Source organism: Gymnoscopelus braueri (assembly GCF_963280865.1).
Source record: "Gymnoscopelus braueri genome assembly, chromosome: 22".
Taxonomy (NCBI): Eukaryota; Metazoa; Chordata; class Actinopteri; order Myctophiformes; family Myctophidae; genus Gymnoscopelus; species Gymnoscopelus braueri.
This window is the reverse complement of record NC_137624.1, coordinates 13,434,824-13,457,006: the sequence shown is the minus strand read 5'-3', so window position 1 is coordinate 13,457,006 and position 22,183 is coordinate 13,434,824. Positions and strand designations below refer to the sequence as shown.

General features: G+C 42.6%; 1 protein-coding gene across 9 annotated transcripts in view; it reads left to right on the top strand.

The window, feature by feature from the left end:
• The window catches only part of cacna1bb (calcium channel, voltage-dependent, N type, alpha 1B subunit, b), a 234,243-nt gene extending 217,393 nt beyond the window's left edge, over positions 1-16,850 (top strand). For 5 of the 9 annotated variants that reach the window (XM_080419994.1, XM_080419990.1, XM_080419989.1 and 2 more), the window contains 8 exons: positions 272-456; positions 1,271-1,400; positions 3,114-3,227; positions 5,882-5,920; positions 9,782-10,037; positions 14,518-14,747; positions 15,379-15,561; positions 15,780-16,850. In XM_080419994.1, the coding sequence (XP_080276120.1) occupies positions 272-456; positions 1,271-1,400; positions 3,114-3,227; positions 5,882-5,920; positions 9,782-10,037; positions 14,518-14,747; positions 15,379-15,561; positions 15,780-16,229 (1,587 nt within the window). In that variant the 3' untranslated portion in view covers positions 16,230-16,850. The remainder of the gene's footprint in view (positions 1-271; positions 457-1,270; positions 1,401-3,113; positions 3,228-5,881; positions 5,921-9,781; positions 10,038-14,517; positions 14,748-15,378; positions 15,562-15,779) is intronic. The other 4 variants (XM_080419992.1, XM_080419996.1, XM_080419991.1 and 1 more) reach the window with 3 other exon arrangements.
• The last annotated feature ends 5,333 nt before the right edge of the window (positions 16,851-22,183 follow it).

The following is a 22,183-nucleotide window of genomic DNA, read 5'->3' as shown; positions in this document are numbered from 1 at the left end:
TCGTTTTTAATTTGAATTACAAATGTTCGCTTTAAAAATATATATATTCAAAGATTTGCACACATTTTCAAGATGTTTTTTGAGTAGCCAAAGAAATCTAAAATGACTCAGATGCGTTCCCGGTCTTAATGGGTTAATAATGATTAACTGTCAATACATGTTTCCAATAGCCCCCAAGGTGATTTTGTTGAACATCGTGTACCAGTCATTGCCGGTTCAAAGGAAATCCAATAAAAAACATACCGTCCATTTTGTCCTGGTTTCCCTGCAGAGCAAGATGGGGGGCCTCTTCCGACCGATGCTGCCCTTAACTCACCTCCACGAGGTGGTGCCACCAGTCTCCCACTCCTCCAATCCCTCCTCTCAGCCTGAAGCAGAACCTCAAGCCGAGCAGCTGCCCACCACTGCCATAAGCACCATCACCCCCACCTCTTCCCTCACCAATGGGGGCGCAAAGTGAGTGGCCATATCCAGCACCAGCGGGATGCATTATCTCTGTCATTTCATTTGCATATTTACATGTTACCAGTGGTGGAAAGTAACTAAGTACATTTACGCAAGTACCTTAAAAGTACAATTTGAGGATTTTTTTACTTTACTGGAGTATTTCCCATTTTTAAGTGCTTTTACTTCTACTCCACTACATCTCAGAGGCAAATACTGTACTTTTACTCCACTACAATTATTTGAAAACTTTAGTTACTTTGTAGATTATTTTTTTATATTGATAACAAAACATACATTAACCAACCCTATATACATTTCGACCATTTCAGCCGATCTACAAGCTCACAATGCGTCGCGATGCGACGCATTGTGAGCTTGTAGATCTGCTACTTTCAAAGGATTTCTATACATTTGAAAACGTGTCATTTACAACATGATGTTTACCCCTGTTTCAGCTAGGCTATTTGTGCTAATAACACAGCACCTCGAACAGTGCGGGCATTAATAAACGTTCCCTCTGTGCAAGTGCTCTGAACATGATATCCAAATCTCTCCTGCACTCATAAAACGCTGTCTATGGACATGGCCCCTTAAACTGTTACTTTAACTCAGGGAGTTTACAAATGTAATCAAATGGACTCTTACTGGCCCATTTGGTTACATGTTGTAAACTCTCTGAGAATGGAATCATAGACTGAAGTGATGAAAGCTATTTTGATGTAATCTGTGTGCAATCCAAGCATCTCTCCCGTCATTCACATGTGAGTGCCGTCCAGTGAGCATTGCACCCCTGTATGTAATATTGTGTTGTTCTTGTGTGCAGCCTAAGCCAGAGAAGTGCCATAAAACATTCCCAGTCAGGGGATGTGTCTCAGGCATCCCAGAGACCCAGGACCAGGAGGAATCTTCAGAGGGGCCAGTCAGAGGATGTGCCATACTGTACCAAACCTCAGGTAAACACATAAGATGTGGCATAAGGTACCAAACCTCAGGTAAACACATAAGATGTGGCATACTGTACCAAACCTCAGGTAAACACATAAGATGTGGCATAAGGTACCAAACCTCAGGTAAACACATAAGATGTGGCATAAGGTACCAAACCTCAGGTAAACACATAAGATGTGGCATACTGTACCAAACCTCAGGTAAACGGGCACGGTGGCACAGTCGGTAGTGCTGTCGCCTCACAGCTAGAAGGTCCTGGGTTCGATTCCCGCAGGGGACGCTGTGGGCGCTGGGGGCGTGTTCTCTCCTCTGCGTCATCAGTGCCCATACCCTAGGTGGGGTTGGCGAAAGGGCCTTTCTGTGTGGAGTTTGCATGTTCTCCCCGTGTCTCCTAGGGTAGGTACCCTCACAAAAACATGCAGTAATCCTGGTCACTATACTGCCTCCTCCTGGCCAGCCGGGGCGCCTGATGGAGGGGAAGGGAACTGGTTGGAATAACGTGTTCCTTCCACGCGCTACGTCCTACCAGGGAAACTCTCCCCTGTCAGGTGACAAGAAGGTCAGTTGGCTCTCATGCATTGAAGGAGGCATGAGCTCGGCCCTGGCCTCCCTAGGTTGGCAGAGGGAAGGTAGTGCCCAGGATTACATAGACAATTGGCACTGGGTGTAAAAAATAGGGTTACAAAATCGTGGGATAAAAATTTAGTAAAAAAAAAAACCTCAGGTAAACACATAAGATGTGGCATAAGGTACCAAACCTCAGGTAAACACATAAGATGTGGCATAAGGTACCAAACCTCAGGTAAACACATAAGATGTGGCATACTGTACCAAACCTCAGGTAAACACATAAGATGTGGCATAAGGTACCAAACCTCAGGTAAACACATAAGATGTGGCATAAGGTACCAAACCTCAGGTAAACACATAAGATATGGTATACTGTACCAAACCTCAGGTAAACACATAAGATGTGGCATACTTATACCAAACCTCATGACAAACAATAAAATGTCTCTTTTTAACTACAATAACTAAGTGAACCACGTAATGTCATGCCCATGAAATGTATTTCACAAGTTCTGGATTTGTTTTCATATGCTACGGCTCGGTTTTAGAGAAGATTTTCAGAACCTTATTTGGGCCCTGCTCAAGAGTTGATACGAATCCTACTATATTAACTCTTTAAGACCGGGAATTTTGCCACGAATTTTCACGATTAAAAAAAAAATAGCAGATCTACAAGCTCATAGCGTGGAACCGTATTTTGGAATAGCCAAATAAATCTAAAAATGACACACAGATGCATTCCCGGTCTTAATGGGTTAACCCAGAACTCAGAACTTACAGTACTTTGAAATGTTTTTTTTTTTAAAAAGCACTCAACGCGTTGTGATGCGTTGTGAGCTTGTGGATTGGCTATGTACCTCACCCTTCAAGGGTGGTTCAGGCTATAATGGAAACGGAAACATCACAGAACTTCACAGGTTATGAAAAGTTTCCGGTTATGGAAGGTTCTGGGTTAAAAGAGCCATACAGTACCAAAACTCAGGTAGTCAAACAATCTTAACTAATGCTCACTTAACAAATACCTGCAATTGTTGCTCTGAATTCTAACTCAAACTCTGGCAACTATTTCCCCATTCTTTAACAGCTGTATCACACAGGTGCAGTGATTATATCTGCTGCGATTAAATGCTTTGCTTATGCTGTTTTAGGAATCAGTGGAGATGAAGCCAGTGGTGGAGAGCGCTTCAGATAGCGAGGGCTATCCGAGCCTGGAGGGCCACAGCAGAGCTGCCTCTATGCCCCGACTCAGCACCGAGTACTATGTAAGCTTTGCATTGCACGCTGTAGACCGCCTCCTGCTTTAGCTCACAGCAGTGGTGGAAAAAGTACTAACATCTTTTACTTAAGTAAAAGTATCAATACTGCAATGTAGAAGTACTCTGTTACAAGTAAAAGTTCGGAATTCAAAATGTACTTATGTACTCATAATGCAGAAGGTCCCATTTCACAAGTTTTCAAATGTATAAAGTGTCTAAAAATGTTTTTGAAAATAGCAGATCTACAAGCTCACAATGCGTCGCATCGCGACGCATTGTGAGCTTGTTTTCAAATGGCCGAAATGTATATACTGTACGGCTGAAGTGGTTCATGTTTTTTTTGTAATAATAATCTAAATCTACAAAGTAACTACCGGTAGTAACTCAAGTTTTCAAATAATTCTAGTGGAGTACAAGTACAATATTTGCCTCTGAGATGTAGTGGAGTAGAAGTAAAAGTATTGAAAATCGGAAATACTCAAGTAAAGTACAGATACCTCAAAATTGTACTTAAGTACAGTACTTGAGTAAATGTACTTTACACCACTGGCTCACAGGAGAATGCAACCTCCCACCGTTAAGAGTGTACAAATGTAACCAAAGGGTTACATTTGTACACTTTTCAGAGTTACATTGATAATAATGATATTTTACTAAAACACAGTAGCACTCTCTCAGCACACGTGGCTGTCTGTGTCCTCTCAGGTTTAACACAAGGACAATATTTATAGAACAAGAACCTTTGATAAGCAGTGAAGAAGACCTAACAAATACCAGATAATATGTCAAACTTGTAGTATTAGTGATTCTAGAGAACTGGGACATAATTCTGTATGTACCACAAATAATTAAGTCCAGGTTTTTGCATGCTATTTGCTGTCTTATCTTTTCACATATATTTTTTAATTTAATTTTTGGAGGCGTTTTCAAGCCTTCATTTGATAGCGATAGTGGAGAGAGACAGGAAATGGAAGGAGAGAAAGTTGGAGAAGGACATGCAGCAAAGGGCCAGCTGTGGCCAGCTGTGTCAAGGAGTCAAGGACCGAGCCTTAATGGTTTGTGCTGGTATATGCATTTGTATGTGTTCAAACTCCCCAAAGGCAATGAATTCGTTCACATGGTAATGTTTTTATTGTTCTAAAATCCTCAAAAAATAAAATAGGTAATAATCACTAAATCCTAGGATCAAATTCATTAGAAAACATGTTTTATTCTTCATTGACTTCCAGAAGTACTACTGGCTTCCACATTGACTCACCTCAAAAGGTCATATACAGCAGTGGTTCTCAACCTGTGGGTCGGGACCCCCAGGCGGGTCCCCACATGATTTGGGGGGGGGGGGGGGGCCCAGATGACAGTGAAGTGACAATTTATTACTTGCTACCTGAAAAAATGACTACACGAAAAGTAATCAACAAACTATACTATAAAAACTGGTCAAACATTGACCAAATTATCAAATAATGTACGAAAGAGAACATTTTGTGAAAATAGCCGATCTACAAGCTCACAACGCCTTGCAACGCGAGTCGTTGTGAGCTTGTATATCGGCTATTTTCACAATATTCATCTGAGGAAACTGAGTCAAACGAAATGTAATGCCTCAACTCCCACAATTCCAAGTGCTTGTCAGGGTGGGGGGGTCCCCAGTTAAAATATGATTACTTTGGGGGGTCGAAGCCTGAAAAGGTTGAGAACCACCTTACAGGGGTTTGAGCACAACATGATAGCACGCATAAGATTCAATTTTGAAAACATGTACAGTATTAATTGTATTAATTAGATGGATACAGCATGTGGTGAAACATGACTTGAGGTATGATAAAATGTTGAAACACAACCGGATAACTTAAAATACTGAATATTGTCCCAGTTCTCAAAAATCCCTGATGCGTTTGTCTTTATTTAATTATTCCTGTCTAACAAGATCTTACATTTTGTGTGGAACTTACACATTGATAAGACAAAATTGTGCAAGTTAAGACTGTTATGAACAGACTGGACACCTTAATTACACAACCGTGCTAATTCTGTGTTTACTGTATACAAAGTACTAACTTTGGAACTGTGATTTCTCTGTCTCCAAATGCAAAGTACCATTTTATCCTAAAATCTGTAACGCTATCTATCTTCAACAGTCACAAATAACCCTGAAACTTAACACAACACTTTATATTCAAATAGCATTTTTTCACAACTAATTGCATTTTGTTCGTTTCTTTCTGTGTCATTTTGCAATCTATCCACGGCTATTTATGGGGTATATTTTTGGCCTATTGTTTAACCATGTGAATGTTGCCTGTCTAGCTTCTCTGTATTGTCTGTCTATCTGTCTGTCTGTCTGTCCATCCATCTGTGTGTCTGTCTGTCTGTCTGTCTGTCTGTCTGTCTGTCTGTCTGTCTGTCTGTCTGTCTGTCTGTCTGATACGGTACACTCTCTCAGCACGTCACAAATCCTCTTTGTACATTCTTTGTCAATTTCCAGTCTCTCTCAGATCCTCTCCTCTAGCTGTAGGTTTTTCATTTATTTCCTTCCATGTTCCAGTTCCCATTCCTCTGCATCTGCCCATCATCCACTTCTATGCTTCCTCTCTCCTCATTTTGATGCCTGGCTAACGTTTTGCCCACCTCCCCTCCTGTCTGTGTGTGCTGTCTGATAGCGGAGCCACCCTCGCCACGCCCCTGGGACCCACCTGGCAGTATGTACCACCACCTGTTGTTGTACCGCCTATCTTATTCTTTCTCTCTCTCGTTCTCTCTGTCTGTTGTCTGTGTAGTTTGCTCTTTCTCTTGTCTTTCTTTCTTTCTTTCTTTCCTCTGCCCTCTTGTCTTCTATTCTCCCTTTTCTATATGTCCCCATATGTGTTAGCTTCTATGTGCCCTCTCATCCCAGTGCAGAGTTTACACACACACACACACACACACGCACGCACACGCACACATGTGTGCACACATGTGTGCACACAGACACACGCACGCACACGCACACGCACACGCACACGCACACGCACACACACACACACACACACACACACACACACCTTCAATGACAGTGGACTTTGGTTACACTCTCGGATACAAATGCCACCATCATTTCTTAGGAATGGGTTCTTGCCACACTGCACACAAAGCGTACATTCTTCGTACATATATCCAAGTTATGGGAAGCACTATGTCCTTTTGGAGTAGTGCTATGTTTTTGGTCAAGTGTATGTTGTTGTGTAAGTGCGTGTGTGCGTGTGTGCGTTGTTATACACTTTAGTGCTGTGTGTGTGTGTGTGTGTGTGTGTGTGTGTGTGTGTGTGGTTGTGAAAAGCTGGCCAGGACAGTACTGTTGTTGGCCTGCTTTGACATGACTCTACTTTCTTTCAACTGTAATGTAAAAACAAAATCTCAACAACTGACTCAGTCTTGTATTCAGTCTTCTTAAAACAAGTTGAAATAAATGTAAATGGAGTAAGAAAATACTTACAGCCTTCGGGAACCAAGGAATCCGCTGGGGAAAATAGCGTCAAGAGGCCCCAAAACATATGATTCAAATGTGGGGTTAATTGAATGTTTTGTTCATAGTACAGTATATGAATTTAAAATGCATAAAAAAATAGAGGCCTCTCCCAGTACATTGTCCTTCCTATGCACTACCCATGCACACTCTTGAATCAAGTGAAATTGCTGGGAAAAAAAGCGCGGTTCCGTCTTCAAAATATTATCCGATGCAGTAGAAAGAAACAGAATCTTCTGTCCCCCATTGACACATTTTGGAGTCATATTTTAAGACTGGGTTCAAGATGAAGTGAGCTGTTAAGATGACTATGTTGTCGTGTGTGTTATTCAAACTACTGGCCATAATTACTGGCTGGACTGTGTCATTGGCACTGGAAGAATAGTATCATCAGCATGTAAGTAAAAGAGAGAGATTGCAACAGTAATACAATTAAGTGCTTTACCTTATCCCTTTATGGTATGGTTCTTTATCCCTGTCCATTTTAGTACCATCGTGATTGATGCTTCCAACCATTTATACAAGAATGAGTTAACCCATTAAGACCTGAGGCGATTCTTTAAAATGTTTTTTGAAAAAAATCAAAAATAGCAGATCTACAAGCTCATAGCGCGGCACTCGGTGCCGCGCTACGAGCTTGTATATCTGCTATTTTTGAATAGCCTAAAGAAATCTAAAGATGACACAGATGCGTTCCTGGTCTTAATGGGTTAAGATCATAATGCTTTGGTGCCAACTGGTACCACTGTAGAATAGATGACCTGGAATGTTACCAGCGGATGGCGCCATAGCACAGCTGCTGTTCCAGTGACCAATCAGTCTGTTTTACCTAGTAACTGGCACTGGCCAGTCCAATAAGAATCAGGTGGGGTAGAGACAATGGGCCCGATTCACTAAGCTGGTCGTAAATATCAGTGTAAATATGGGTGTAAATAAAATGCCTAAAGGAGGGTGTATTTTCTGTATGCAAAATCCGACGTGCAATTCACAAAGGGGTGTGTACATCCCTGATATGTATCACAGTTGTTCCTCATTTTTGCCTAAAGGTCAGAGGCGCGTTCATATGGAAGATTCTTTGCATGGCTCCACGCCCCCATTTAAGACCAAAAAGCTGTTTACACTCAAAATGTGGGTGTAAATCGCTTAGTGAATCGGGCCCAATGTCCTCACAGACAGACAGACAGACAGACAGACAGACAGACAGATTGACATATGTATACAGTACATACAGAACACTTTATTGTTTTGGGTAAAACTTGACATTTCTCTGTAAGCTAAAAGGTGAAATCTTGAGACATGTGTAAATATCAAAGTGTAAAATGTTACAAAGGCCATTGTCAACACCCAACCTATTCTTAGTTTGCTAGCAGAGGCGAAGCACCTGCTAGTTTACAGTTACAGACATTTATTTTTCATTGAGTGGTGCACTGTCGTAGTCTGTAATATTCCAACCACTGACTGTTGATTTTAAGAGCAGTCAGTGTGAACGTCCTCCTCCCAACCCTGTCACGTCCGAGTCTGAAGAAGAGTGAGGTGAATGTTGGTCTCAAGTCAAAAAGAGTGCTGTTCCACAAGCTATGCCTCTTTTGTTGTGTTGTGAACAGTTTGGTGGTCCAGTGATAGTGGCTTGGAACTACAGTATCACGTCCTCTGTACTTAAAGGATGCCGCCTTTTGTTTCTTCCTCTGTTTTTCTTCACATTTGGTTCCATAAACTTAATCCATCTTTATTATCCAAACATGGTCAAGAAAACAAAATTTAAAAAAAACAATTCTTTAGAACGGCCAAACGCACAAATATGTGTGAGCCCTTCAAGGACTCCACAGGTCTATAACTCTGAGAGTGTATATGTTACAGGGTGAATGGAGAACCAGGGTGATTGAAGAAGGCTCGCTCGTTTTTACCCACCCAGCAATTCTGTAGAAGAAACACTAGAGGGAGCCACAAGCCAGGCTTGTGCACAAGCACATATGGCCGTGACCACCCACACACACACAGTCACACACACACACACACACACACACATGCGCGCGCACGCACACGCGCTCATGCTTTCAATGGACTGTTAAGATACTTTTATTGTGTTCTGCTGGCTTTTGTTTTAGTTTCTCCCTGACACACACACACACACACACACACACACACACACACACACACACACACACACACACACACACACACACACACACACACACACACACACACAGTGATCCATGAAAATAACTATTCTGTCCCTATCGGTTTACAAATCAAACGGCGCTGAGTCGACTAGTGGAGCGTCGGCCGGTCACCGCGGGCACTCGCGCCTGGAGGCGCGAGGGCGCGCTTCCTCGGCCTCAAGCTCCACTAAGTCGGCGCGCCGTGCGTGTGAACGCGTGTTCAGCGTTCCCCTCATAGATATTATGGTTCCCCTAGCTTAGCTTCCTGGTTGCTATGTGGGGGGGAACAACAAAAGACAGGTCTCCGTCGGCGCATCAAAGCCCCGCCTCTCCGCGCTCTCCTTCTCCTCCTCGGAGGAGGAGGAGAAGGAGAGAAGGAGAGGACGGGACGGTTTAAAACGCGAGGAGGAGGAGGAGGAGGAGGCTCCTCTTCCTCGCGAGCCTCGCGTAATAACCCCCCGCCTCGCAGCGCCGTCCTCCTCCTCCTCCTCGCGAGCCTCGCTAATAAACCCTGTCTCGAAAAGCCCCGCCTCGCCCCGAAGGAGCCCCGTGCCTAAAAACGAGCGCTCTGTCTTCAATCACCCTGGATCTCCATTCACCCTGTGACATATACATTTGTACATTTGTACACTCTCAATGAAGGTCGTGGTCGAATGCATACCAAACTGGGACTGCCTTGAAATCAACACGTTTGAGAACCACTGCCCTTATCATCCCTTTAACTTCACACAATGGCAAGATTTCACGGTGGGATACTAGTATGGATTATGTCCATGGAACCACATGTTAAAGAACACAGACGGTATCCTTTGAGGTCCGGTGTTGTCACCTCGTAGCCACTGCCCTCTATTCTACATTTTACTCTCATTCGTTAACCACTCCTCCTGCTCCTCTCTCAGCCAATCGTTGACCTCAGCCCCATCAGGCGCTCCGCCTCCTCGCTGACCCCTCAGCGCCCCCAGGAGGTGAACTTGGGGGAGTTCGGCCTGGAGCGTCCCGGTGGTCAGTCCCAGGTCCAGTGCCAGGACAGAAGCCACCACCATCACCACCACCACCGCTGTCACCGACGCAGGGACAAAGACAAGGACAAGAAGCAGAAGCCTCTGGACATCAGAGCTGACTCGGTGCATCCTGCCAGCACTGCCGGTGAGACAGGTTGGACTGATGATTTTATTTAAATGTATTTTTTAAACATAATAAGCCATCAAAATAGATGCCATTATCCTTAAATAACAACTCCAAAAGAGATGGCATTTTTTAATAACAGTCCCTGCAACATAGGCCTACTAGCGTCAAGTGACCAGTCACTTCTTAAAGGTTCGATGACATTCATTTTCACTTTTTTAATTTGTTACGTTTTTTGGGGGGTTTTATGACCTCAATTACACCCAAAAAATCTGAACTTTGAACATTCAGTGGATTTTCTGTGGTCTGGGGTTTTCTGCATAATTAGGCTGAAAAGTAATCTGAGCTTGGCCCTTCGACAGTGAGGTCACAGTCGATTAATCCCGCCCACTCTCCTCCTCGCCCCTCCCCTCCCCTATCCTTTCCTTTGGGGGGGGCGGAGCAGAGGCGATGATTGACAGGCAAAATCCCTCACCAGCGACACCCGCAGGCAAAGATTTATTTTTTTCATTGCAGTTGAAAAGGCTTTGTGAGACAAAAACACCTACAGTGAATCACTGGAGTGGAATTTTCAGTTAAAACTTTTTGTACACGTTTGAAGGACCAGGACAAAGACTCTGAATGTGGTGTAAACATGAATGTCATGATACCTTTAAGGTCAACAAACCAACAAAGCTGAACAGGCACGTGCACAGATGCACAGACACTCTAGGTGGTGCTAGAGCACCTGCCCTTTGCCCTCTGGACCAGAAGTGCCCTTTTGAAAAAAAGGGCACTGATGCAGATTAGTTTACACATCTGCATCAGACAGCATATGGCTATTGAAACAAATACATATGCAATTACGACGTACAAGATGTGCCTGTCATAAATATCACACTACAAGGGCAGCCGGCGGTTCCGCGCGCCACACAAGGTGCCCTTTTCCTTTTTTTTTTACTTGAGCACCTGCCCCTCAAAATGTCTGTGCACGCCACTGAAGCTGAAGCTGAGATAGATCGTTTTCCGCTGTAGCCTAGCGCCCAAACTGTGGAACAAGCTTCCACCCCTTGTTTAGAGCATCTCAAACCCTGCCTGTGTTTTAAATCACGACGATCAACTCATGAGCAGCTAATGCTTTATCAATGTATTTGGAAATAGATTTAGTCTTCACTTATTGTAAAAGGAAAATATTTTAAAAGCGATTGATCCAGAATTCCACAACAGTGAGACAGCATGACACACTCTTACTGGGTGGTTGAACATTCATTGTCACAAGCGTACGGAATGATTTGTTATACACAGACATAGATACAGTATGGACACATTTCTATAATAAACTAAATCTCTTAAGTAGATTTTATTAATAGAATAAGTTAATAGATAGTACATTTACTCAAGTACTGTACTTAAGTACAATTTTGAGGTACTTTTACTTTCCTGGAGTATTTCCAATTGTCTATGCTTCAGCCCTATTTGATACCTAGGCTATTTGAAAATAGACGATCTACAAGCTCACAACGCGTCGCATCGCAACGCGTTGTGAGCTTGTAGATCTGCTATTTTCAAACATTTTAGTACTTTTACTTTTGGTACTTTAAGCACATTTTGATACCAATGCTTTTGCACTTTTACTCAAGTAAATTTTGAATTCCAGACTTTTACTTGTAACAAAGTACTTCTACATTGCAGTATTGATACTTTTACTTAAGTAAAACATTTGAGTACTTTTTCCACCACTGCCTGTCTCCTGTTCCAAATCACATGGACTCTGTCACGTCGTGGCAGAAATTCCTTAGGATTAAGGGTACATGATCGGGTTATATGTATCAAAGGGCTTTCTCTGTGGCTCTTCCCCGGAGGAGTTAAACCAGGGACTCTCTTTTATGTCAGGCTTTCCCTCTCACGACCAAAGTTATGAGCTGCCAAAGGAAAACCTGCTTTGATGGGGATTTGACTTTTTCATTCAGTTTTATTTGCAGAGGTCGTCCCCTTTGTACCCTTAGTTACCATGGGAGAACAGTTATGAAATGCAGACTTAAGCTTCCTAATAGGTGACCGCTCACGCAACGCTACTTGTGAATGCAGTGTAACTAAGCACTTAAGGCAGTGGTTCTCAAACCTTTTTCATGTCAATGATATGTATTTGGCCGTGGATCCCCATCTCAAAATATGTTGTTCCAGGGAACCCCCAGAAGCAAAGATTTGAGTTAAAATGTTCGCTTTAAAAATACAGTAGATATATTCAACGGTTTGCACAGATGTTCTAAAATAGCAGATCTATAAGCTCGGTGCCGCACTGTGAGCTTGTATATCTGCTATTTTTGAATAGCCAAAGTATAAAAGGTTAAAGTGGTTGTGATGCTATATTAACACATTTTGCTGGGGACCACAGCGTGAGCTTGTAGATCTGCTATTTTTCAAAGATATTGAACATTAGTGAACAATTTTTAACACAAATCTTTGCCTCTGGGGGTCCCTGGCACAGCATGTTTTCAGGTGGGGGGTCCGTGGCCAAATAATGATCAATTTGGGGGTCCTTGACGTGAAAAAGAACAACGGGTGTAGATTGTTCACGCTGGAATTTCCCTGTGCAAGATATACATATACTGTTAGTAAGGCTTCAACACAGAATGGATGATTAAATGAATTCCCTGTTTAAGATGATCATTCATCGCAGTGTAGCATTCTGGGTCATCTGCTAGAGCCATTAGACAGTGACGGCTGATGGCGACGTGTTTTTTTACTTAAGGCTGGAGAGGGCAGCAGCTGGGCTTTATTGGCCAGATGAAAGGCCCCCACGGACAGACTTTAGCCGGGGGATTTATGTGTGCGTCGTAGCAGCACAGCAGAACCTTCAGCAGACCCCCCCCCCCCCCCGCTCTGAAACGAAGAGCGCTAGGAGAGAGAGGAGAGGAAAACACGAAGAGAGTGATGTAATGAAGTGAGGTGTCTCTGTTAGTGTTAATCTGAATATAGGTATGTTTTCTGTTTCTCCAGCCTTGAATAATATGATGAACGCAGTGCTTTCTTTTATGGTACTGTACTGTACTGTACTGTACTGTACTGTACTGTACTGTACTGTACTGTACTGTACTGTACTGTACTGTATTGAGCACAGTGTGGAAGAAGTATTCAGATTTTTTTAACTTACTAATTTCACAAATTATTTCAAGTTTTAAAAATGTGTCAAAATCTTTCGAAAATAACTGATCTACAAGCTCACAATGTGTCGCAATGTGGCGCATTGTGAGCTTGTCGATATGCAATTTTCGAATAGACAAAGTGTAAAACAGGGCTCAATTGGTTAATGTGTGTTAAGTTTTCAAATAATTGCAGTGGAGTAAAAAATAATAACCTCTTGAAGTTATTTTCTGTTAGCGTGGCTGATTGACTTCAGGCTTGCAGGTAACCAATTCCACATAACTCCTGCAGAGTATAAAAACAAGTCCTTCCCGGCTTCCCCCAATACAGCATGCTGGGGCGAACATTCGGCGAAAACAGCAGATCTACAAGCTCACAACGCTTGCAGATCTGCTATTTTTGGTGAAGAGATGTGGTGTGTGTGTGGGGGGGTTAATGTATTAAAATGGTGCATTTGCTGTATATATATAGCGCTTTTATCCAAAGCGCTTCACAATGCGCATTATTACATTCACCCATTCACAGCGGAGGAAACCATGCAAGGCACCAACCTGCTCATTCGGGAGCAATTAGCCGTTCAGTGTCTTTTGTTCAATTACACTTGGACACTAACTGAGCCGACACTGAGCCGTGGCTCAAACCGTGCGCGCGCGCGCGTGTGTGTGTGTACTTTTGCTTAAGGGTGTATGGTAAGTGTCTGCCTTCGTCTTTCAAAAATACTGGCAGAGTGACGTGGTAGACACGGAGGTTGAAGAGGGGGGAAAAGTGCCATTTGTAGTTCCTGTCAACATGGCTAAATTTGACACCAACAATCTTGTATCTTTGACTATAATGTCCAAAACAATACTTGCCTCCTTCATGCATATCTGCTATTTCACAGTATATGGAAGTATAGGGAAATTAATTTCCCCAAACGGCAATTCAACCGGTTCAACTCAATACGGTCGCTCTGGCCGTATTGAGTTGAACCGGTTGAATTGCCCTCGTTAACTCATTAAAACCGGGAACGCATCTGTGTCATTTTTTCAATTTCTTTGGCACAGAGTGCCGCGCTATGAGCTTACAGGTCTGCTATTTATTTTTTCCGTGAAAAATGTGTGCAAATCTTTGAATATATCTTTTTTAAGCGAACGTTTGTAAAATATTTTGTTCCAGAGACCTCCAGAAGCAAAGATTTGAGTTACAAATGATCACTTTAAAAATATATATATTCAAAGATTTGCACACATTTTCAACATTTTTCAAAAATAGCAGATCTACAAGCTCGTAGCGCGGCACTCGGTGCCGCGCTACGAGCTTGTAGATCTGCTATTTTTCAATATAGCCAAAGAAATCTAAAATGACAGAGATGCGTTCCCGGTTTTTAATGGGCTAATCTTTCCCCCAGGTTTGCTGACGGATCCGTCAGCTGATGAAGAAGGCCTGTCGAGGGAGCGAGCGAGAGAGCGGAGCCGTGGCCGATCGCACGAGAGGAGACACCACTCGTCCGCGGGAGAGAAGCAGCGCTTCTACTCGTGCGAGCGCTACGGCAGCGCGGAGCAGTGCCACGCCAAGTCGGCCGGCCCCAGTCGATCCACCTCCCCGGGAGAAGGCCAGGACTCTGGATTCCTCAGACATGTGAGGAATCGTGCTCCGTTTGCGCGCTCTGCAACTGTCGGTTATTTTCTTAGCGATTGTGGGAAGATTGTGTGTGATTTTTCTTCTTTTTTTTTGCCTAGTGCTTCGGGTTACATAGGGTTCTTGTGAAAACTAGAGGGTGGCAGGGATTCCCTGGGATTAAACAGATTTAATCATAAGGGTTTCAGAGGGCACAGATATGCTGTATTTAAATGTGAATGGCAACGCCATAAAGGTCCTTGCACACTGGTGCGTCTTTTCGTTGCGTTTTTTTTTTTTTCATTGTTTTTTCAATTTTTTTCATTGTTGTAAAAAAAACGCAACGAAAAGACGCACCAGTGTGCAAGGACCTTAAGCCCTCTTAGAATTCCAGAACTCAACTCAACGTTTATTTGTATGGCCCTAAGTTTATCGCCATAAAATCAAAGTGCAATCACAAAAACAAAGTGAAAATTTTAATGAAGAGCATAATGAGTGAAAGTATAGAGTACCACCGGGGAGACTGCGGTTCGAGGGTGTGAAAAATGTACATTTACGGGTCCAGTTTTACATTCTCAGAGTTCAATTATAACTAAAGAACTTTGCAGAGTAGTAGTCACTCATCATCACTATATGTTTGTGTTTTTCTCAGCAGGGGGTCAGTATGGTTAAAGGTAACCCCATGGTGCTCACCACCACCAGCTCCGGCACACCTGGTCGCTGTCGGAGGCAACTGCCCCAGACCCCCCTCACCCCTCGCCCAGCCGTGGCCTACAAGACTGCCAACTCATCCCCGGTGCAGTCCGCTGTCCCCACCACCACCACCACCACCACGGTCAGGGTTGCCAGATCTGCTTATTATAATTTCCTCGCAAGATTTTATTTGAAAATAGCCGATCTACAAGTTCACAACGCGTCGCATCGCGACGCGTTGTGAGCTTGTATATCTGCTATTTTCAAATAGCTGATGTATATGTTAAAAGTGCTCATGTGGCCCATAGTCGCTTCTTTTGGGCTGGTTTTCCTTGACCTGGTTGCTTGTTTCTCTCACAGAATCTGGCAACACTGACCTTGGTAGGGAACCAGTCTCGCCTCAGCCGCAGCGGCCTCTCCGAGCACAACCGCCTTCTCAGGGGCCACAACGAGTCCCCGATGCCGGTCACCTTCATCGGCTCCGAGCCCAACCCGAGCCCCCAACCGCAGGACGGCCCTCAGCGGAGCGTCCTCCTCGAGGACGCGGAGGACTTCCAGGACGCGGTCAGCACCCACCACGGGGCGGGACGACGTTCGCCCAGGACCGCCGCCGTCTCTGCCGCGGCGTCCTCCGCCGCCTCGCACGCGGCCGCCTCTCCTACCGCGGCGGCGCCGCCGAGCGCACAGGGCGCGCGGGCCGGCGGGGTGCCGAACGGGTACCACTTCACCCTGGGGGTGAGCGCCGCGTCCGCGTCCGGCGCCAGAGGAACTGGGAGTCTCAGGGAGCAGGAGGAGGAAGACTGGTGCTAAAACGTGGCTAAATGCGCCCTGTGTGATCTGTGGAAAGGCCGCGTGATCAGCGTTGTACAGTGTTAAGACTCGTTTATACTTAGCGTCGCGACGTGTCACGTTGCTAGCTTGAGAATCTGATGCCATTGTGCTAAAAGGTATGCCGATAGGCTGCCAATAGTGACATTACAGGAAGAGTTAATCTGACACTGCGTAGCGTTGGCAAGTGGGGGGAAAAAAAGAGGGGAAAAAAGAAAAAAAACATTCCAGTTTTGTAGTGTTATATTCTCCTTTTTATACAAACGACTCTATGGATAAAGATGACCTTTTTCTACCCCCTTTCTTGCACTGAAATTTGAGTTTATTTTGATGGTACAGTACATGTATGTGCAGAATACAGAGCACATGTGAACACCCTGTGAATATGTTTCCTCTGCCAGTGAAATGATTGCTTTAGCAGCAACAAAGCCAAAATCTCCTCCTCACTTCAAGTGGGGGTCGGATAAAGACTGTGAACTGTGTGTCAAACCCTCCCTCCGTGTCCAACCTGTTTATTTCTGATCGTGTCAAATGGTTTTGCTCATTCTTGCTGCTGTTGGTCACCTAATGGATGATGACAAATGCACTACTGCCAAATTATGATCCTCTCTCCATCAAATATTTTCGAATCAACACTTTCTAAAGCGGAACCACGGTTCTCATGGTTTTCACCAGTTCTGAATGGAATGGATATAAATAGATGTTTATGTAGATATCACTAACTGCTGCTGTTCTCTCATGCTAAACACAGCGAGTGACAGGACAAACTGAAGTCATTTTAGGTGATTTAGAATGGGACGGCAGTAGTTTTACTATATTTTCATGATGTTCATGTGTATTTTTTGTAAATTGTAACCGATGTAAATGACCGTATTCAGAGCGCATACAAGGGTTAGATCAATGCTTTCTGACGTCATGTGGCTGAATACTAAGTGCCTCTCTTTCAAGGTGTATTATCGTTGGTTTTGGACAGGACAGGACGTACTCGTATCTAAGTGGCAAATTGTCGTCCAAGAGATATACACATACCTGACAGTACCTGACATACCTGTAAAGTGATTCAACGTACAGATCAATATACAGTTCATATGGCTGTAAATAGGTGAAAAGGTTGAATCGAACGAAGCCCTCAAGTCTATAAGGGGCAGAATGCAAAAAAAGAGACATTTTTGTAATGGAAATTGTGGTAGGTAAGTCAGAGTCACAGATACCAAGTGAGCAGTGTAGTGCATGCCAGGGTCTTGAACTTGTCAATTTGTGTGTGTGTGCGCGTGTGTGTGCGTGTGTGTACTTTTGCTTAAGGGTGTATGGTAAGCGTCTGCCTTCGTCTTTCACAAATACTGGCAGAGTGACGTGGTAGGCGCGGAGGTTGAAGAGGGGGGAAAAGTGCCATTTGTAGTTCCTGTCAACATGGCTAAATTTGACACCAACAATCTTGTATCTTTGACTATAACGTCCAAAACAATACTTGCCTCCTTCATGCATATACTGCTATTTCACAGTATATGGAAGTATAGGGAAATGAATTATGCCATTTAGGTGTTGTATGAAGGTTTGTATTTAGGATACCGTTTGTGTATTCACACCTAAAATAAAGAGTTGTTGTTGCCGTTGACTGTTGACTTAAAGTAGGGCTATATGCAACAAGACAACACTTCATCTGCCCCGTAGCTTTACCCTCTGGAAACTCCAGAATCAGGCTTTAGCATGATCGTGACCAAATTTGACATCATTTATGTAGTATGAGGACGTGTACATTTTTAACGCATTGTATTATGTACAGTTGACGGAAAGACACATCAAGGCACAGTGGTCTAAAAATTAGTAGCCTATAATGTGAAATGGAGCATTTTCAGGTTGGCAAGTGTGCATGACTTCTAACCCAGATGGAAAAATGTGTAACTGTGTGTTCTTTATACCTGGATCGAATTGTATTTGCAAATAATTGTTTGTTTGTTTAATGCACTTGGAGTACTAGACTGCATAAGGACAATAAGGTACACTGTAAACAAAGAAATGGACGGGTCCATTTGGCTCAGTTTTTCACACTCTCAGAGTTAAATTAACGAGGATTGTACTGTGTAGTGTCAGTCAAGTATAGCCATTCAACTTTATCATGTCTGTTAAAATGTGCCAACCCACCCATCCAGAACGTATAGGGAAAACTAAAACACACTTAGGAATCATTTCCCCAGGTCTGTCTATTTATTAGTTTGTGTATTTAATCAGAATTCACATTTTATTTTTATTTTTTACTTCCTAGTATTCATATATTGTGCAATCTATTTGATGGATGGTCTAAATGATAACACTTTAGAATTTGAAGCAATAAGGTCTATAGCTACATTGTCGGCATAGCCCTATGTTCTTGGCAAAAAGTACCATTATAGAGTGATACTGTTAGATGTCCCATAGTCTCTATTGTCCCAGTACATTTTAATTGGAGGACAGATCTGTGCGAGTTCATACAATTGAAAACAGACACTGTATTTTGATCCCTTACATCCCACCTATAAACCCTACTTGAATAGGGTGCCAAATTTGAAGTCGCGCCATTTTTGTCTCTACCTTCTCCCATCGATTTTTACTGTGACTATTCCCTGGACATGTCATGTTTGCATGTTATAACAAAAAAGTAAAAAAAAATAATGCATGTGTACAAAAGAAAACAAAAAAGGAATGTGTTTGACACATCTTCGCACAGTTCATGATTTATACGATCTGTTTTCCGGTTGTATTTTATTATCATCTATACACGCAATGTATCTGGTTCAGGTAAAGACAAGAACAGTGCACTTGAATAACATTTTGAAACCGTTTGTCGAAGCACCAACGTGGAAGTTTCTCTCTCAAGAGAGGAGGCTCTGGAAGTGGCTGAATTCCTTGCTGCCTGCTCTGTTACTTGACTGTCAATTCCACAGCCATTTCTACTGCACCATTACATTTTGTATGAATATGAATAAGTCCTTGAATAAAGAGATATGATTTACGGAAATACAATATGTTGACCCTTTTCCATTCAAATTCCATTTCGGTTGGCCAAAATGGAATTTTGGTATAGTGTTACTCTTTACTTATTCATTTAAAAAGTAATGAGATTTCTTAATTATTACTTGGTATCAAAAGTAATTATCCCGACAGGCCGGAAAGTGGAGATTATGTTTCCAACCCTGTGTGTGTGTGTGTGTGTGTGTGTGTGTCTCTCTCTCTCTCTCTCTCTCTCTCTCTCTCTCTCCTCTCTCGCCTCTCTCTCTCTCTCCATTGGCATCAAACTTTGCATGGACATGCACAAATTGGAATCACATGTTGAAAACCTCCTAAAAAACTTCCACTTGTCCATAGGGGAGTTGTTTGTAAGGTGATTATTACACACAAGTATAGTGCAAACCGAGAATGCTAAGTAACCCTTGACTGTTCAAGTTATACTCTGCAAACAAAAAGTAAAAACTTTTTCATCAGCAACGAGACAAAGGGAGGAACAACAGGAGAGGATGTAAACAAAGGAGGAGGTCTGGAGGTGAGGCAAGGATTACACTTTCTGTCTGTTGGCGAGAATCAAATCATGGTTAAAGGTTTGTTTTTGTTTTGACACAGATCACATCACATTGACAGGGTCAGGCGAGAGGGGATCGGACTAAAAAAGGGAGACCGTCTGTGAGAGTGAGATAAACAGGTGAAAACAGACATTCAAGGGCTGAATAATGTTTTGGTAAATGTCACCAGATTATGAGCCAGTATATCAGCATATAACCCTGTTAAAAACGGTATAGTTAGTTAGTGTGTCTGGAGCTGGGTTTTCAGTCCGTATTCCTACCATAACCAGCTGACAATAACTATAAGGTGAGCTGTGGCAACTGGAGTGAGACATTTCGCCAAGTTTCCGAGTGAGTATGGACACTGAGAACTGTAATGACGTGGACATTTATAGTTAAACAATAGGATGTTTAATAGTGTTGTGCTTTATAGAGCTCTATGCACAGCATCCATATTGGAAAAACTTTTGTCCCCTTCCTTACTTCCTTCAAAGGTGTTACCAATGGTACTAATGAAGATTTGCATAATAAAGAGTTGCATTGTAGCACAGTGGTTCTCAAAACTTAATTTCAAGGACCTCCATAATTCTGAGAGTGTACAAATGGAACCAAATGGACCCTTACAAGTCCATTTGGTTCCATTTGTACACTCAGAGTTACACACCTGTAAGGGGCCATGTAAGGGGCCAGGCGCAACCTGACTCTGTTTGACCAGAATGGAACAGAGCCTTCATTAGTATCATTGGGTAACACCTGTGAAGGAAGTAGGGAAGGCCCAATTTCTTTCCAATATGGCTGCTGTGTGTAGCACGTGACTTGTCACTGCCTACCAGAGGATCCAGGTGCATACAGACAGGTGGGCACACCACTCATCTGGATGGGGAAACTGGTTGCAGCAGCTTTGTAAAGCTTTCAAAAGAACTGTGAGTACAGACAATGCTTTCCTTGAGAAAATAATCACTAGACTATGAGGCCTTGAAATCCAGCCCTATATATTTTCAGTATTATTATATTTTCGGTATTTCAATGAGTGTAGTATTACACCCATACTGTATGTAGCTTCTCTCTGATTAGCTGAAATAAGTTACGTTGAGAAAATACGACTGTACTCTCTTGGCATAATATGCTGAGCCCCTAGTTATGACCTGCATTTTGTTTTGTACACATTTTAGAGAGCATTTTGCCAGTTTGACTTAAATTTAATCCAACCACTTCCATTTAATGTCTTTATTACATCATGAAAAACTCATGTCATACTACTCAACATAGTCAACATACATAGTATACCATGTTGTCAAAAAACATAAATAGTGAAGAACTATGTAAACATATTATATTTACCGTCAAAAACTGTGACAATATCATACTATACCATGTCATCAAAAACCATGAAAATATGGGTTTGTTTTGACATTTAACAAAAAATCTAATCAAAACCCACTCAAATCAAAACTTTAAAAAACATAGGGGTGTGGTGTTATGATGGTGTTAGTGTTACCCTCTTGAAACACTGTCAGGGTGTGTGACTGTGGTCTAGAGAAGTGTGTCTAGAGTACAAGGAATATATCCTAGTATACAATCGATCAATAGCACCAAAACTAACGTCTGACTGACTGAAACAACTATTTACATGTAAATAAAGCAGCGTCACTTACAGTAGATGGGAAAAGATGGGAACAGAAGCACTGGATCACTCTGCTTTTAATTGTAAACAATTTTAAAATGAAGGACCCGTCCAGTCCACTTTCAGGACGTCCGTGCCCCACCAATGTGTTACCGGCCCAAGACCAGAGGGTTATCTGGGGTAGCAGCAAGTGACACACAGGCTAGAATGCACTGTGGATCAATGAGAAACGCAACACGTTACTGGTGTCTTTACTCAAGCCAGCATGTATTTATTACTGAGCATAACAAAAATATCATCTGCAATAAAAATTTCTTTCAGGTTTTTAATGTCAAAATAATATTTGTCCAACAGAAATTCAACTCGATAATTCAACCCAAAATATAATACATTTATAAACATATATTCTTCAGAAAACAAAATGAAGTGCAAAATGATAAACCATTTGACAAATGTCTGATTCTTACTGCTAAACACACACAACTACAAAACTACCTGGCAGCAGTAGAGTGCCAGTCAACATAAACTGGATAGTTAACATATAGTTTTACAATACCAGTGTGTAACAAAGAGATTAAACAATGTTACTGGGGTGTCTATAATGGTCTTAAGCCAGCATGTATTTATTACAGGTTAGAGCACATGTTCCTATGGCGCATGAGCGCCATCTATTGGCTGGTTAGTGTAATACCACGTTGGGTAAAATTAAATCAGTTGCTATTTTGGGACGAGGGATTGAGCACAACTTCAAACAGGGGAAATTACCAATAACACTCCAC